Genomic DNA, 18,429 nt, shown 5'->3' with positions numbered 1-18,429 from the left:
TACAGCTGCTGCTCCTGTATCAAAGCAAGTGACCCTTCCTATCCCTGCTCTCCTTAGCACACCAGCATTAGATGCACAGTCTTGCCAACAAAGAGAAGTTGTCACAAAGGAGTCCAACTGGCGCCTCTGGCCACCGGTCTTCCAGGTCTTCCTATACTCACAAGAGAATAGGAAGACCAGGACGGCCAAGGACCAAAAGACTGACTTTTGTCCCCATGCTCAGATATCATGAGCATGCCCAGCGAACCCATCACCTCATGTGTGAAGCCAAGACTGGGGTTGATCTCAGCCTCGCCATCAGTGCATCCATGGATAACGCTGCCAAGTTAGGTGAACTGTTCTGCAACTTCCACACTCTCACCATTCACGGACTGGCTCAATGGCAGCACCCAAGACATCCTCAAATGTCTGGATCTTTGTTCATGCACAGGAGACATTAGCAATGTTTCAACACCAAAACATTTCCAGCATCTTTGTGCAATTTTAATAGTAGTTATTCAAAAATGTTATAAAGGGTGAAAACGGCAGAGGGGTTATGTTTCATATGCAGGCAGCATAGGCTCAAGTCTGGCTTGTGGCTCTTTTCCTGCATGTCATACCCTGCTCTCTCTTTCCTTTTTCCAGTTCTTTCCACTGTCCTCCTTTACAAATGAAGGCATTGAAAATAAAATACAACATAAATACATCTCAAACAGCTATGTCTAATCATCTGTAGTTATTTTATTTTTTATGCTTATGAGGCTCATTCAAATATGAAGACTTTATTAATTCAAAACATGTATCAAAAATGATCAAAGTAATTAAAGTTTCGACAACCTTCACCAAAACAGTACTTTCACATTATCATAATTAAAGTGTACAAGTGTTTGAAACTTCAGGTTCATTGTTCTGTTGGCAGAGCAGCACCATCCCCCGAGTGAAAGTAAAACACAAGTGATATATTTTGTTCATGTGCTGTTCAAGCTAGTTCTTTCAATAAATAATAATTATTCTTTAACAAGAGAAACAAATTCTCCTCGAACAGAAAACCCTCAAATTTAAGGCCAATGGGGAAATTTCCATTAGCAGATATAAGTCCAGAAATGCAAAGTGTTAAGAAATAATGTTAGTCCCTCAGCCAGGATCCAGCCACAGTCTTTATAGATGTCTGACTCAGTCCATCCTCAGCGCCCTCCTGCTTCCGCTGGACTCTGGCTGCCTCATATCACGACAGAGTCATCATCAACGGTTTCTCCTCCTCCCGTTCAGTCAGCAGGTTTGAAATCATGTAGGATGAGAAGAAACAAAACTCTACGGCATAGCTGAGCTCAAACAGCTCCAGGTTTACACTCAGCATCCACTCGAATACGGCAGACAGGTGAACGTAGAAGTATTCCTCCTGGAGAAACAGAACCATGTCTGATGGTTCACATTAAGGATGCATAGAACAGATAAGGCAGATAGTTTGTTATCCTAATAAACACACAAATGTGTGCTATAAAGTGCCAGTTTATCACCCTCTCATACTGTAGCCTATATAGCTTCTCTGCCTTCTTACACTTTTACATGTGCTACTTTTTATATAAAATGTGTCCAAATTCATAAATAGCTGCTTTGTAAGGGTGTGAACACAGAAAAAATGCTTTAAACATTTTTACTGTAGCTGCTCTGAGTTCAGGGCCTGGACTGAGGATGGACAACACAACCAGGCCAAAAGATGAAAGGCTCCCCCTACTGACTGACTGTAGTGTAGCTCATGGGTTCCAGCTCCTCCATGTTAACAGATGGGACATGGATCAAACTTTGAAAATTTAAATGCAGATCAAATAAATGCTTTTTAAACCCAGATTTGGTTGCGAAAGATAGTAATTATCTTTTTATCTGTATACCCACCCTGGTTTTAATGAGAACAATGATCAACAGCCCTGCTGTTGAATGCGGCTCCTGCGGACGTGTGTGGAGAAACAAAAGAGTCGACCTAGTTCCTACCAACCTGCAGGGATCTTTGATGTTTTATCGGTAAATTTGAATGTGTGTTTTTGTTAGCAGAAGCAGAGTGAGAGCAATACCAGAGCTCTTCCAGATGGTGAATCTGATTTTTTCTTTCTCTCTCTTTTTTTGTTTAAGCCATCTGACGACTCAAAATGCTTTTCACACTGCAGGTTATTCTTACTCATTCACTCTTCTGATGGCAAAGGCTCCTATATGAAGTACCATGAGTATCAACTAATCCCACTACACATCAATACAAACTCACTTGCCACTGGGATTAAGTGTCTTAAGATGGGAATATACTGTACAAATTGATTTGATTCAGACATATGTTTTGAGCTGCAGGAAGCGCATGCAGCATACAGGAGGGTACAACAACTGACCACGACCGGACTACGCCCCCAACCAGCTGGTCTGTCCAACTGGTTGGATTGATTTTGGCCTCTGAAATGTATATATTCTGGTCAAAGGACTGCACACACTCCCAAAGGGAGAACAGAGCCCTGAGCAGAATCCTCAACTTTGCATTTGGCATTTTTTTCTTTGGAAACTGTCAGACAATGTCTTCAATCACCATGAAGTTAGCTGAAATAACTTTCTACTGGAACAGAAATAGATGGCCAGGAAATATGCCTACCCACAGACCTCCAGCTGAAACAGATGGTGATGCTGTTTGCACCTTCAACCTCAGTATGCCAGACTTTTCAAAGTAACTCCACAGATTTCTGTCACAGTCTGTCCTGACTTCCTACGTACAGAGTGCTCACTCATACAGTGTAAGCACCTAAAAAATCCTCCATGCATATGAGTCGAAAGTGATTTAGTCACACAGTATGAGCTGACTTTCCACCATGACCGTTAGAGTCGGATGGAAATTGCACTGTATGCTCGGCTTTACACACACATCAACATGTGACTGCAGGAGCTGGGGATCAAACCCCCAACCTTCTAGCTGAGAGCTGACCAATTCTGCTTAAGATGATCCCTAAAGCACAGACTCTGGCTAAAAACAGGCAATATGTCAGCACTTGTCCCAGGGGTAATTTGGCTTCATCTTTGTACAGATGGGGAGGTGGAGCTGGATTGTCCATCTCTATACAGTCAATTGTTCAGTCAATCAATCAAACTTTTTTACATAGCACAGGGCCTAAAGTTCAATGCCATGTAACATAATTTGACATAACTGGCTGATTTCCAATGCTGATTGTGTTACTACTGTCATGTTCTTTTAAGTTTCTAATGGTACTGGTAATAGAGAAATGTGAGGGCCCTCTGCTTTGGCACAGCCTGAGCTTTGTTGCCAGTCTGAACCTTACTGTCCTTGTGGTGAGTTGATTTGTTTAAAGGACTTCAAGATAAGTTTGTTTCTTTTGGTGCTACACATGTCATATGTCTGTGAGACTCTCTGAATCAATACCAAAGGCATCTGTGCCTTGTTTTGCTTTGCTAGATAAAATCATGGCTTCATAAGGCTATTTATCTCTGTGGTGTAGTTTGTTAACTAGCAGATGGCTAAATTATTTACATTTTCTGGTTTGTGTTACTGCAAGTCTGCTTCTGTTGTTATCAGTCCAATTAATCATTTTATATTAGTTGGTCCACTCGGTCTGCCCTGTGCTGTCCCATCATTTTTGGAGCTTATTGCCTCAAACTTTATATTCTTATTCTATTTGATAACAGAATAAACACCATGCTGATGCCACAAGTGATGGTTTATGCCTGGTTCTCACAACAAAATGTGGCTGAAATTGCTTTAAATTGGCAAAAATGGTTGGAAATTTGGTGAAATGGGATGAAAAATTGATATAAACTGGCATTGAAAGGTTAACTGAGAAAGAAAAAATAGGCAGATATTGGCAGATATTGGTTAAACTACCAAAATTGGGCATATCAAATGATGAAATGTGGTTAAAATGGGAAAAATTGGGCGTTGAAAGGGGTTAATAGTGGCAATAATGGGCCAACAGAGGCAACATTAAGCTTAAGTGGTAAGAACTGGTTTAGAAGTGGCAAAAAATGTGACAAAATTGGCATATAGAGGCAACAGAGTAATTTTACAAATATTCTTTGTTTTTTTTAGGCCATCTGGGGACCCCCTCTCAGTGTCTCGCGACCCCAAAGGGGGTCCTGACCCCAAGGTTGAGAACCACTGCATTAGAGGACTGTTATTCTGTTACTATGAAACTTCAGGGACTAAAAGTGTCCTATTTCAACCTCAGTGTTACGGGAAATCACTGGTTAAAGATTGGTGTAATTAAATATACCTTTCGTTTGTTCTACATCCGTCGTTTGACCATTCCCACTTAGTAAACAGAGCAGCAGACTGGATCCATACTTACAAAAGGACTGTAAAGCAGCTGGAGAGCATAACTCACACATCACTTCTGGAGTCAGCAGATAAAATGACTCGTTTTAACCCCGCCAAACTAAACCGCTCTGCCTACAAACAGAAGAGTTTTTAAATACAGCAATCATCATTTATCTCCAAGGATACAGCAGATGGTGACGATGGCTTGGACCACAGTGGAGATGATGCGAAATGGGTAGAGAACCTTCTCATATCCTGTCAGTGCACACTTCCTGGTCATCCAGGTCAGCAGGACGGTGTAGGAGCAGATGCAAACGAAGCTGACGGCAGCTCCAAAGTAGTGCAAGACGGCCAGATAACCCGGCTGTGGAGGACAAGAAGGACATTTACAGGTTAATGAAAGGAGAGTTAGAAGCATTTGTGGATGTGAGCAAATGTTTTGACTCAATTACTGCCTGAAATAACAAGAGATGAGACAACAGCTGCCTCCTGCAACTGGACAACGATTTCAGTTAATGTAGCGACTATAATAATCCAATAATGCATATATCTTCCTATCTCTGTATTGTGCAGTAGAAGAACTACTTTAATAGCTAGAGTATCTTTGACTCTTGTTTAACACTCTGGCTTATGGTTTTGGTATTACTGTACATGGAGACAAAATATTGACATTTGGTTTATGAAGCGCGAAACAGCTGCATGACAGGGATGTTTATTCAGGACTAAATAAGAAAATGCCACAGTGTTGATGCTTACATCAGGTCTTTAACACACGTCTCATAGTCATTTAAAAATACATAAATTCAGTTTTAACTATTTTAAATCTGTGAAGGTGTTGTACAAATTTTGGCAGCCTTCCATGTGCTCTTAATCATTGCAAATGACATAAAACAAACACTTAACCACATTTGTTTGCTGGTTCCACAGAGGTGCAAATTAAGGCTGTTCTCCTTCATTGCTTACAGGGTGAGGTCAGATCGTGGTTTTGATATCAGGGCCTTTTAGTCAGCAGATCTGAATTTAAACTTACTAATACAAATTATACAAGAAGTGTCGTACTTACATTGCAGTTACCAGCTGCAAAAGCCCCCATGGCTGCTACCACGCCAAACACCAGAGCAATCTTGCTCATCACAATTTGACTCAAGTTTCTCTCCATGATGTGTGCATGATGGAATATGCAGAAGAGCAAGACTAAAAGGGAGATCTTATTTAGTGCAACATATATCAGTCATATCATATCATGTAGTTATATGCATGTTTAAACATCTTAAACAGAGAAGGTACAATGTATTCACAAACTATTCAGACCCCCTTCACTTTCTAAATTCTTTTGGCACAACCAGGACTCTTTAAAGAGCTAAGGAGACAGTGAGAACAAGATTCTCTGGTCTGATGAAACAAAGATTGAACTGTTTGGACTCAATTCTAAATGTTATATCAGGAGGAAACCAGGCGCTGCTTATCACCTGCCCAGTGCCATCCCAGCAGTGAGGCATGGTGGTGCAGCATCATGCTGTAGGGGTGTTACTCAGCAGCAGGGACTGGCAGACTTGTCAGGGTTGAACGAAGGTTGAATGGAAGCAAGGTACGGAGATGTCCTCTATGGAAACCTGTTCAGCAATGCTCAGGACCTCAGATTGCGCCAAAGGTTCACCTTCCAACATGACAATGACCGTAAGCACACGGCCGAGATAGCTGGAGTGGCTTCAGGACAACTCCTAAATGTCCTAGAGTGGCCCAGCCAGAGCCCTGACTCGAACCCTATTCAAAGGAACCCTATTGAATATCTCTAGAGTAACCTGAAAATGGTTGTCCACCAACAGAGAAGAATGGCAGAAAATACCCCAGTCCAGGTGTGCAATGCTTGTCCATATTCAAATAAACTCAAGGCTGTCATTGCTGCCAAAGGTGCTTCAACTATATACTGAGTAATAAGTCTGAATACTTTTGTCAGTGTGATATTTCAGGTTTTTTTTTATACATTTGCAAAAGTAGAGCTGAGTACAGATTAATGAAAGGAAAAATGGCTTTAATTGATTGTAGCATGAAGCTGCCACAAAACAAAAATGAAAAAAAGGGGTTCTGAATACTCTCTAAATGCACAATGTGTAACATATATAAACATCTTTAGTGCATAAACTCACACAGAAAGGCTCCTGCGTTGATTGTAGCAGAAAAAAGTGAACTTTCTGGTGCATTTGTTCCACTTGAGCTGGAAATAAAAAAAAGATTTATGTTTATCTTTTTCCATCCTAACTGCAGGCATATGAGTGTAAATGAGCATCCTTCTCACCTTATAGTGGGAGCCAGACAACATCCAGTGGTCCAGTTCCCTCTGCAGTAGTTGTCGTGTCCCCTGAGATGGAAGAATGAGGTTATTAAGAGTCTATAATGTCCAAATGCTTTGATCTGTCAGATATATGAGATACAACTCACCAGTAACCGAGAGGGCATACATGATAGTGGGAGAGAGCAATGCCATATCTGAAATTATAAAATAAAAGGCATGAGTAATTGAGAAGCACTGTTTAATATTTGAGTTGTAAATTGGATTCTCGATTGATTGGAAATGATGTTAATGTTGGATAATTGGGTTTTTTTGTATTATTGATACATACAGTGCCTATACAAGTATTCTCTCCCCCCAGATGTTTCATCCCTTTATTGATTTCATAGATCAATCATGGTCAATATAATTAGGCTTTTTTGAAATTAAAAAAAACTCTTTAATGTCGAAGTGAAAGCAGATTTCTACAAATAATGTGGATTAAACAAAAAAATGTAATGTAAAGTAAGTGACTGCATAAATATTCTCCTCCTTTACAGTGACAGAGCTAATTCAACAGATGTCCGGCTGGTTGGTGCTAGAAGTCTTACAATTAGGGGAAATGGTGATCACCTGAGTGCAGTGAATGTGTCTCAAGTGATTGTAGCATAAAGACACCTGTGTCTGGGAGGTCCAGTCACTGGTTAATTAGTATTCCTGACTACCATTACACCATGAAGACAAAAGAATGCTCCAAACAACTCAGAGAAAAGGTTATTGAAAAGTACAAGTTAGAGGACAATAATAAGTATAATTGTTACTTGGACGCACATGTCTACAGAAAAAAATGGCTTACTCTTGGTTTAACCTCCTGAGCCCCTGCATGTACATGAGAACATTACATTTAGACTTCCCTTTAACATAGTAATAAATTCTGCTATTTAGAATTTTATTTTATTTTATTGTATTTCTTGGGGGAGGGTGAATGGGGGTTGATCTGAAATCTTTAGGTACTTACATTGGAGTTTGATTAGAAATTTTGGGGGGAATTGGCTGCAGAGTGTTCCCTAAATTTTCATGGATATTTGTTTGGATGTTTAGTGGTATTTGTTTGGAAATCTTCCGTAATTTTCCACGGCTTTTAGGAAAATATATTTGCAAATGTGTGGGAATTTGATTGGATATTTTTGGTGTAATTCGCTTTTAAATTTTGAGGAGCTTGCTGAAAAATTTCCCGGACTTTTGGAAATTAAATATTCTGGCTTTTTCAGTAAGTTTTACTGAAACATTTGGGGACTGTGTAATGATTTTTAAATAGATGTTTGAGAATTTTCACATACAATTTTTGGTAATGTCTTAGAAATCACACAGATTTGAAGGGATGTGTTGTGTTTTTGAAATCTCTAGTCAGTTTAGAGGAGATTGAAAGACCTCAAGAACTTTTAGAGGAAAAACATATTCTTTGTCAAGACAACTTCCTACACGCAAAGAAATAATGTTTTTTCTGTACTTTGCAGTAAGATTGATCTATTATCCTCATAGGCAGAAATCATTTTTGGTTAAAACTACCTCCTGTTCAAAGACAGGGATTAGGTCATTCTTATCCTAAGTGAGTGGAAGACACTAAAAATGCATTAGAAACAAAAGCACAGGCTTCAGGAGGATATATAATTTTATTCTTGCACTGTCTTGTGTAGATCATTTAACCACAACAGATGTATATAACATTGCAAAGTCAATAAAAAAAGATATTATTAGCATTATCTTGATAACTGTTTAATTTCATGATTTCTCTGATGGTAATATATTCTTTCCAACTCCTTCACCACCATACTCTTAGTGGTCACTTTATTAGGTACACCTGTTCCCATGCTCATTAATACAAATGTATAATCAGCCAATCACAAGGCAGCAACCAGTGCATGTAGGCTTGTGGTAATTATCAAATCGATCAGCTGTAGTTAAAATTGATTATCAGAACGGAGAAGGAAGGTGAAAAAAGGGGTTTTGAATAGGCCATGGTGTTGTGGTCTATTTTGGTTTTTGTTTTTTGTTTTTTGTTTTTTTTTTGCTGATTTGATCTACCAGGATTTTCATGCACAACCATCTCTAGGATTTAGAGAGAATGGCCTAAAAAGGTGAAAATATTCAGTTAACTGTAGTTTGTATTTGGACCAAATCGTCTTGTTGATGACAGAGGTCAGAGGAGAATGACCGCTGAAAGGCAACAGTGACTCAAATAACCACTCATTACAACCGAGGTATGCAGAGGAGCATTTCTGAACACATAACTCGTCAAACCATGAAGCAGATGGGCTACAGCAGAAGAAGACCATGGCTCCTGTCAACTTACAGCAGGAATCTGAGGCCACAGTTCACAGAGTTGGATAATATAGGATAGGAAAAACATTTCCTGGTCTAATGAGTCTGAATTTCTACTGCAACACTCAAATGATAGGGTTAGAGTTTGGTGCAAACATAAAAGCCAACAAGACCACCAGCAATCATGTCATGTATAGAGTCATTTAAATCAACACTGAACACTTGAACTTCAGCAGATCATCTTGACCATGTCTACATGCCTGCATGACTATTGTACTCAAGTAAAAGTACAGTTACTCTGGTTTAAACTTACCTAAGTAACTGGTCTATAAATCTACTCAAGTAAAAGTAAAAAGTATTTAACAGAAAGTTTACTTTAAGTACTGAGTGGCTACTTTGGAGTTGTGCTGTAAAATATGAGCTTTTCTTATAGGCAAGAACAACAAGAAAACAGATCTGCAACCAGGTTGTTCAGGTAAAGCTACACCACTATAATTAAGTAAAATACATGGCAAATTAAAAGTGTTAATTCAACTCATATAGAATTCAAGTTAATACTTTAAACATGTAGTTAAACTACACCTGAAAGTGTCCAATATTTTACAATACGACAGAGTGGCAGAGATTCAAAGACAAAACAGAGAGTCAACCTCATAACAAGGCAATGAATACTAATGAGAATGCACACTATAGGTCCTATATCATCACCTTAAGTCACAAGCAGCAACTCTAACTCAGTGGATAACTTCACTCATGGTGCAAATGTGTCTCACATTAAAAACAACAACAATCCATTGGAAACATGAGCAAAGGAACCCCAGCAGTGATCACTGTACAATAGAAAACAAGCGGCAACCTCCGGTCCTGAAAAATGAAGCCAATGTGGAAGTGCAAAATTGCTATACCGCGAGTGTCCACTTGAGGCTGGCTGCAGGAACACCGGAAGTCCTGTCTGGACACCTGTTAAACAGCCGCATTTGACACTAGAAATAAACTGGTTTACAGCCTGGTTCAAAACACCAAACGTGTCTCATTAGCTAGTGTCTTATTGTGCTCTCACTGTACGGGGTGAATTTTTTTTGTGCCATGATAATTTGGAATATATTTAGGAAAAACCTCACTTCACGCTGATTGGTGCGTCTCATTTGATTGACAGATAACTCGGCAGGCAGAGGCTCTGTTTCTGTCAACCAGAATGCTAGCTAGCTAGCTGACAGGAAGTCGTGCTTGGTGGGCAGGCCATTGGGTTGATCCAAAGTTCGGTTGAGACCACGATATCAATATGGAAGCCTCCGCAGATTGGCTTCAAGAGCCGTTTGAGCCCGCCTATTGTAAGCAGACGACTGACTTCACACAGGGTTTGTCCAATTCCTTCTACAGTCTATGATCCAAACACATCTAAACACTGCCCAAGGGCATGTTTGGTAACTTTGTCCACACATCCCCCAGATTTGAAATCACAGTAGGCAAAGTTTAGCTCAATTGACTCCTTACAGAAGTGAATTTAAAAAATGGGGGATCAACACTGTCAGATAACTCAAACACTGAGAAATGGAGTTAAATCCAATGAAAAGTTTAATACTGAGATATCAACACTCCAGTTTTACGATGTGATGTGGAATAAGAGTATTGTACTCAAGTAAGAGAACAGTTACTCTGGTTTAAACTTAAGAGGTATATGAATATAATTTGTATATGCATAAATAAATGAGCATGTATACCTAACAAAGTGGCTGAAGAGGGCACCAACAGAGCAACAAAACACGAAACAAAACAAAATCCTGTTAGTGCAATCAAATTAACTTGTTTATCAGTTTACTTTAAACCCATTTACTCAGTGAAATGTGTCAATATGTAAAGTTTAACACCTGAAGGAAGTGGATTACAAAAAAAGAATGACGATACATCATAGCAGCGGTTATCACTAGTGACTAAGAGATTAAAAACAATAAATGGTTCATAGATTAAAAGGTATGAGTGTTTCAGTTGGTGAAGTAATTATTGAAACAATAAAGGCAGACACATTGGTGAGCACCTTGCGTCACACAAAAACTAGCCTGATCACATATTTTACAGCTACAGCTGCTGTTTCTTTTACACAACACATTAGAGTACATAGCAGCTAAGTGCTCCTGATGCTTTGGAATTCAAATGCTGCTCTGAGGTGGATTACCTGCACATAAAGCTAACGGATACTTTACTCTGAAAATGAGGGTAAAAAACAGGCTGACATCATCTTAATGCCCTGTTTAAGAGCCAATTTATACCTTTTGTTCTTTGCTAGGTTTTTACAATTCAGTTTCAATTTTCAATAGCTGTAACGTGTTCTTAGGGGTCATGGTCAGCAGTACTGATCAAAAGGCATAATATCTACAGACATAAGCCCTGACAATCATGGATACTCATGAATAACACCACTGAGAACATGAACCTATAAAATCAGCTCTTTTGAAATGTCTCCCTGTCTAAAACTGATACACTCTCTGTATTTGCATCACAGCACACAGATGGAGGTGGAATAAAGGCTGTAAAAACAAATGTTCCGATAGTGTCACCAGCATATCAGGAAGACTAAGTGAAAGTAAACTTACACACTCCATGTTCCTATGAAGGACACCAGGGCGAGGGAGATGGGGAAGATAATCCACAGCCCCATAGCCTGATGATGGTGAGGAAAATTAGAAAAGAAAGTTTGAAAAGATACTTCTTGAGCTGAGGTGTTCTTTAAAAAGTCAGCAGCAGACCTCTCCAGATGTTTGGATTCTCTTTAAAAAGTTGTAGAACGGTTAACTGGGAAAATTATGAATAAAGTCCAGACGCTTTGTGACCGCAGTGTATTTCAAGTTCTTAAAGCAACAAGCAGAGCAGAAATCTTAATCGTCCACCATCCAGAGAGAAGTCCTGCTCTTATGGGAGAGTCTCTGCTTCTCTGCCACTCCTTCAGAGCACCAAAGCACCACCTCAGCCTGTCAGAACAAGTGTTAAGAAACACAGGCCTGCCTTCTTTATGATTTCACATTGTTTGTTTTATGCCAAACAGACCTCACCTTCATGTTCTCTGACTTTAAAAACTGTACAAGTTGTTGAACCAGGTGATCGTTAATATGAAAGACTGTGTGTCGGTGTATTTAAATCACATAGATTTAGATATAGTCCTATCATTAAATATCACTATATCAAACAATGAAGTAGAATATTTAGGCATTTGTACTAAAGCCCTGTGAAGACACACCAGCATGCGTCTGAGTTTACGTTGTTTCTTTGAGACAACATGTACATTTCTATCACATAAGTGGTTAACTTATGTTGTGATAGTTCATTCATTTCAGTCATTGTTCAGAGATTTCATGAAATTGAGACACCATCATGAGAAAATCTAAATGGTGTAATGTACAGATAATAGAATAGATATCTTAACAAATCAAATAATAATAGATTTCTGTCCCTCAAAAGGAAACAAATCAATTTGGGCCACATTGTGCCTATTTCTGTCTCTCAAAACCCCATTTTAAATTCATATCTCACCACCTTTTTGCCCATTTTTGCCACTTGCTGCCTATTTTTACCACTGCTTCCCAATTTTTGTCCCTTTCTGCGTTTTTGCCCACTGTTAACCCATTTTTGCCACTTTTTAAACCAATTTTGCCACTTACTACGCATTTTGATTCTGATTTAAGAAAAGGGGTTTACTTTTATACATATTACTATGACATAAATATATTAAATCTGTTTCTTGCTTTGAAAAGAGAATTTTTATTCAGGTTAAAAAACATAAAATATGGTTATCACAGCTTAACTTAACAATAGACCATGATTTTGCTAACCCACAGTTTCCCAGTTTTTAATGACAAAGACTACAGAAAGAATTTTTACAGCCACAGATAATTAGATTCTTGTACAGGACTGCTCACTGTCTACCACATGAGGTCCTCATTTTCAAAACAAACAAAATGGCGGCGCACATGAGATGGGGACTTCGCCAATTGTTACGGGCCAGAAAAACGGCTCATTTTAGGTTTGAACCTCTCCATTTTTGACAAAGCACATTAAACACTATTTATAACTCTGCTGGGATGACCTGTGATGCTTTTGGGTTGTAAAAACTTGATTTTAAGACGTGTTGTGGGAATGATACTAAAGCTAGCTAACAGCTGGTTAGCCGCCTAACAAACTGCGACACAAGATAACGGTCTGTCATTGTAATCCCATTCATCCCTAGTTTAAATTGTTGTTAGACATTAAACAAGTGTTTAAGTTATCAAACATGTTATTTAAGATTTCTGTTGGCCCTTTCATGACCCAAACATGTAACTCAACTGCTATCGTTTGCTTCCTTGTTGTGTAATTTATTTATTCTAAATAATTCAAAGCTAGGGGACAGACACCATTCCTGAAATAAAGCTATGGTCAACATTTGCTGGCGTTACTTTTATCTTATATAACCCTATTTTTAATGCTAATCTCTATAATGAACGAATTAAGTGTTGACATGTTAACTGGCAAACCTGTTTGAATACTCTTGTCATTGAAGGTTTCAGGAGAACAACAGAGGCTCATACCACTCACAGTGCTCAACCCAGAGCTTCAGAAAGGCCCAAACCCGGCCTGGGACAGGAACTACGAACTTCTCAAGTAAGAAAACATCATCTGGACTTATTTATAGTTTCATCTTCTGTTGTCTTATTCTAATACAGTGAAAAAGACAAAATGTCCTAACAGACACCTCTGTCATTTTCAGTCAGACACCTGTCAATTCAGACTCAAGACACTCCAAATCCAAGAAGCTTGAAGTTTCTCCCTGGAAAACCTGTCCTAGGAAGTGGGACGCTCGACTTTCCATCTCCAAGCTCTGCTGAGTGTTCGTCTTTAGCCAGGTTGTTTATTAAGTGTCCTTGATATTTCATTTTGTCATACTCTTTTTAAAATAGAAATGTTTAAGAGAGGGTAGAGTGGTTCCTCTTTGGAAGGAGAAATCTCATTTATGTTAATGGAGGAGTCGTTAAAAACTCCTGTGTGGAACTTTTGTGTTGATTTTTTTGCCCTTATGCTGAAAAAGCTTGATCTTTGACAAGCAAAAACACTCATGGGAGCATGTGTTTATTCAAGTGGCACATTATCTTTGTTGAGCTGTTAGGATGGAGTCATCAGTTTCTGACCGATAGACTTCCTTACAGTAGAAAAGTGCACTATTTATATCACACAAAGTGATACTTCAGGGCTTCTGTGAATTAAAGCAGCAGACAGTATGAACTTAACATATATATTATGTAGATACCATGTGTTGTTTTTTCTTATATACTGCACCTTTTCTTAGATTAGTTTATTGTAAGGGGAAAAGAAGCATTGTGATTACATGTGACTCCCTCGATAAAACTGGCACAAGCAGATGCTGTTGTCAAAAAAAGAAACAACACAAATGCAGGCTCTAACTGTTACCTTTTCCATTGAATTGATCAATAACATGGTGACATTTTTTTTCAGGGACTTGTTTGAAATTGAGGGAGTGAAAAGTGTGTTTTTTGGTCCTGACTTCATCACAGTCACTAAAGTAAGTATTAAATTCATTAGATCAGCCTCTGTGAAACATTTTTGTGAGACAGCACATGAGATTTTTTTTTTTTTCGCAGACAGATGAGGATGTGGAGTGGACAGACATTAAGCGTCACGCTCTGGAGGCCATTACTAAGTTCTTTGAGAGTGGCGATCCGATAACAACCGGAGCGGTGCCCCATGAAAGTAGTACGTTTGAATTTATACCTTTACAGTTGAAGTCACATGGTTTAAGGCAGCCAGCCAGTCAGATTTTATTGCAGTTAATGAGAGCATGAAAGAAAATTTGATAAAGGGATATAAAATGCTAAATTTTTGTAATGGTTTGTGGAAATAGTGTTCAACATTAATTTAGTTTACATTTTTTGCATATTTTGTGATTAGGTTATAGTAGGTTACATTTTTCTAAGGATATAACACACACAGTGACACAGTGAGAAAATATGGTAATCCAGAGAACAAGAAGCTTACAATTTTGATGCCGCAACACCTGGAGTCTTATGTATAGATGTTGCATACACACAATAAAGGCCTAAAACTGGCTGCAGCAATTGAACAATGTAAATTTAAGTGTAACTTGATTTATGAGCATCCTGATTTCTGTGTCAGAACATTTGTTTTTTTCTGTTATCTTTGGTTTTTTGTGTGACTCACTGCTGGAAATAAGGTTGATTATCATTTCTAAAGGAGTCATTGCAGGGGTTCGTGTGTTTGATAAATCTGAATTATGGTGTTGTATACCATTTTGCGTTTTTTTGTAAACATATACATTTTCTGAGGGATTTTATGCACAGGTGTGCTTTTATTAAAAATGTAAATAGGAGAGGAATTTCATTTTACTATCCATTTCTCAGCTTGTCTTGAATTTTTGACTTACCTCATATTATGCAAGATTTTAATTTTTTTTTTATTAAATTAAGATTTATTGAAAGGGGACAGTGTACATTGCTACAGCTGATACTGGAAATTCCTGCTCTAGTTGCATTAATCTATACTCAGAATAATTTTATTAAGTGATTTTTGTTCTAATCTTTGTTACATTTACACAACATCCCCACATAGCCTAACTGTTTATGTGTGTGCATTCTGCTTGACTGCACTGTGTTAATAAACAAACACTGAACATTTTCTCATTTGTAGGTCATTCTGAAGATGATGATGATATTGTGTCTATGATAAAGGAGCTCCTCGACACCAGGATCAGGTACAAAACTAGTTACAGTTATTATAGTTTAAGAGTAGTGCTGTAAACAATTAAAATTTTTAATCAGATTAATCACAGGGTTGCTGTGGATTATTTTCTATTAATCATGACTAAATAACATTCATTTTTAATCTATATTAATCGCGTTTCATTTTACAAGCTTCGCGACGTGTTAGCCAAAGTGCTAGCAGAATCCCCAACGAATTTATGCCTCGCATAAATGTGGTATTTTAAGCTGGAAGTGCTTCAGTGAAAAGAAAACTTCTTCCTGCAGAATGTGTATAATACTTTATGTCGGTCGACTGTTCTGTCTTGGGGTTTTTTTTTTGTACTCAGATTTCCCATTGAGAGGGCCAACATGCTGTTTAGCATCTTCCATATCGAGTTGGTTGGTCACTACCGGATCAACGGCCCATTTTCGCATGCGCAGTGGCATAATCGACAGTAACCATACTTGGACAAACTATGCGAAATGTGTTGCCCGAGACATTTCAGGGATTTTGAATCAATCTGTGCTGTAGATGGGTTAATTGTGTTAAAAATTTTTAATCAGATTAATCATGGTGATGGGTTGATCGCATTAACGTGTTAATTTTGACAGCCCTATTCAGGAGTAATTTTTTTTCCCTTTGCAATCACTATAGCTTACAGTTAGATGATTTAAATGTTCTAGGTATTGTTTCAGACTGATAAAATGTTGATCTACAAAGCCCTCATAAGGATGAGGCTCATTGAGTAGTGAGATACATTCTATATGTGTAAAGATAACAGCATTAATATGTCCGTCCTTTGTGCTGCCTTTTGTCTTACCTGATATGGGCCTTTTTATTATATTAATAATTTATTGATATTATATTAATATCATTTTATTATTAAGGCCTACAGTGCAGGAGGACGGAGGTGACGTCATCTTCAAGGGTTTTGAGGAGGGTACGGTCAAGCTGAAGCTGGTTGGTTCCTGCACAGGGTGTCCCAGCTCTACAGTTACCCTGAGGAACGGCATCCAGAACATGATGCAGTTTTATATTCCAGAAGTTGACAATGTGGAGCAGGTGATTATCAACTTTGTTTTTCTTGGAGGATTTCTAATTTTAAACAAACAGTGAATTGTACTATATTTTAGACCGAGCTTTATTGCTGCTTACATTGCTAAATAGAAGTTTGAATTGTCAAATTCAAAGCAGTGCAACACTTCTGCATTAGAAGAAATTTAATGTGGTGTTCTTGGTGCAAAAACAAGTGACATCGTAGTACATTAAAAGTAGAATGTTACTGACCAGCAGTATCCTATTGTTGGTTACTTCAATGAAATAAAAATAGACAGTAAACATGTAGAGCACTACAGTACACATATATGCAATAGAAGAGATGTTTGTGTAAAAGGTGCAGGATGAGGGTCTATCTTAATTTGAAATTGTATGAAGTTGCAGTATAAAAGACATCATTTAAATCTAGGTAAGTTTGCATTTTTTAGCTCTTGGAAATGGACAGTAATAAAGGATGCTGGTGTTAACAACTGCACACTGTGTGTGTTATATCCTTAAAAAGTATTATAACCTAATCTCCTGTAAACCTACTCATCTGTACAGTTTATCCTTTTTGCACCTTTTTGTATAATTTTTTTAATGTGTATAATGTATTTAAATTTTACTTTGATGCTATTTTTTTTTCTAAGATCAATTTAATTTTTTAGCCTGTTATGTTTTATTCTACTTCTATGTTGTATGTTTTGTACCTAACACCAAGTCAGATTCCTTGCATGTGAAAACGTCCCTGGCAACAAAACTCTATTTTATAATGCTAAAAATAAAGGAATCTCACATGATTCCAGTATCCACTGAATAACTTGACACTACACCTTGTTATTTGATGCTCAGTATTATAAGGATGTTGTGTGTTCCATTTTACTCAGAAGTTGGATAACATCAAATCTGAGTTTACCTAGTTGGCAATATTCCAGTTCAAAATTCCTAACTCTGGGTTTTTTCCCTTTAGTTTCCAAGTAGGAATTTCAACTTCATGTGGTGTTCCGAATGATGAGTCCAGCTGGCATCTTGGAATTTCTAACTTCCAAGATCAAATGGAATGCTCCGACCTAATATGGCTCTGTAGACTTTGATTTCAAACTAAATATTTTCTTAATTTCTTGTTTATCCAGGTGGAAGATGAAGTGGATGAAATCAATGCCAAGGTTTTCTCCGAGCTGGAGCGTAAATTACAAGATTAAAAGATTCCTCCACTAGTTCACTCATGAATGAAGCCAGAAGAAAATTATGTTCCACTGTTAAAAAACACAGCCATGTATCACCTGCACTAGCTATCTCTCTACAACCATTAAACTGCTTCCTGTGTGCACTATATACTGTAAAATGTTAACAGTTCAAGCTGTAATCTGTATGTAAATACTATATTTCCCTGTTACAAAGAGAAGGAGATACAGGAAATTCCTGTATACACAAATCCTGTCATTCTTCGTACCAGTCTAACTTTTCTGCTCGATGGTTGTAAATGCTTTGATGTATTTATTTCATATAAATATTGTATATTTTGAAAGAATATTTTCTTAGACGGGGATGTTGTGAACGTTTTTGAAAGTGGATGTAATGCAGAATGATGATCTGATGAGATATTCCAGTTTTTGCTGTCAGGTACCAATAAACTATGAGAAAAACATTATCTTGTTTGTTGTCTACAGTAAACAGTAATAAATGTTATTCAGAAATGTTATTTGCCTGAAGTGCTTTGAATGTCTCACATCCTTGAAGTCTTTATGCTATGCTTTGATGCTATATTATTCTACTTAGT

General features: G+C 37.9%; 2 protein-coding genes across 2 annotated transcripts; one reads left to right on the top strand and one right to left on the bottom strand.

The window, feature by feature from the left end:
* Positions 1–975: 975 nt before the first annotated feature.
* Positions 976–11,576, bottom strand: si:dkey-228d14.5 (uncharacterized protein LOC796266 homolog). Its single transcript, XM_041790278.1, has 7 exons — positions 11,462–11,576; positions 6,719–6,766; positions 6,576–6,638; positions 6,427–6,494; positions 5,343–5,473; positions 4,466–4,643; positions 976–1,398 (listed from the first exon to the last, which is right to left on the bottom strand). Exons 1-7 carry the CDS (start codon positions 11,524–11,526, stop codon positions 1,205–1,207), a joined length of 747 nt encoding a protein of 248 aa, XP_041646212.1. The 5' UTR covers positions 11,527–11,576; the 3' UTR covers positions 976–1,204.
* Positions 11,577–12,793: 1,217 nt separating this feature from the next.
* On the top strand, positions 12,794–18,360 carry zgc:110319 (uncharacterized protein LOC796111 homolog). Its single transcript, XM_041789683.1, has 8 exons — positions 12,794–12,885; positions 13,402–13,502; positions 13,609–13,744; positions 14,352–14,418; positions 14,498–14,609; positions 15,561–15,624; positions 16,502–16,676; positions 17,783–18,360. The coding sequence occupies exons 1-8, from the start codon at positions 12,821–12,823 to the stop codon at positions 17,849–17,851; spliced, it is 789 nt and encodes a 262-aa protein (XP_041645617.1). The 5' UTR covers positions 12,794–12,820; the 3' UTR covers positions 17,852–18,360.
* Positions 18,361–18,429: the final 69 nt, after the last annotated feature.

Source organism: Cheilinus undulatus, linkage group 6 (genome assembly GCF_018320785.1).
Source record: "Cheilinus undulatus linkage group 6, ASM1832078v1, whole genome shotgun sequence".
Classification (NCBI taxonomy): domain Eukaryota; kingdom Metazoa; phylum Chordata; class Actinopteri; order Labriformes; family Labridae; genus Cheilinus; species Cheilinus undulatus.
Note: the sequence above shows the minus strand (reverse complement) of the source record. Positions and strands in the feature narration are given on the sequence as shown.

Excerpts from the sequence above, each read along its gene's own strand:
- si:dkey-228d14.5 (XM_041790278.1), bottom strand. The coding sequence starts at position 11,526 with ATGGGGCTGTGGATTATCTTCCCCATCTCCCTCGCCCTGGTGTCCTTC. Across the intron at positions 6,767-11,461 it reads TTCATAGGAACATGGAGTGT|ATATGGCATTGCTCTCTCCC; the intron begins GTAAGTTTACTT and ends TTATAATTTCAG. Across the intron at positions 5,474-6,426 it reads CAACGCAGGAGCCTTTCTGT|TCTTGCTCTTCTGCATATTC; the intron begins GTGAGTTTATGC and ends TCTCCCTTTTAG.
- zgc:110319 (XM_041789683.1), top strand. The coding sequence starts at position 12,821 with ATGGCGGCGCACATGAGATGGGGACTTCGCCAATTGTTACGGGCCAGA. Across the intron at positions 12,886-13,401 it reads AGAAAAACGGCTCATTTTAG|GTTTCAGGAGAACAACAGAG; the intron begins GTTTGAACCTCT and ends TTGTCATTGAAG. Across the intron at positions 14,419-14,497 it reads ACTTCATCACAGTCACTAAA|ACAGATGAGGATGTGGAGTG; the intron begins GTAAGTATTAAA and ends TTTTTTTCGCAG.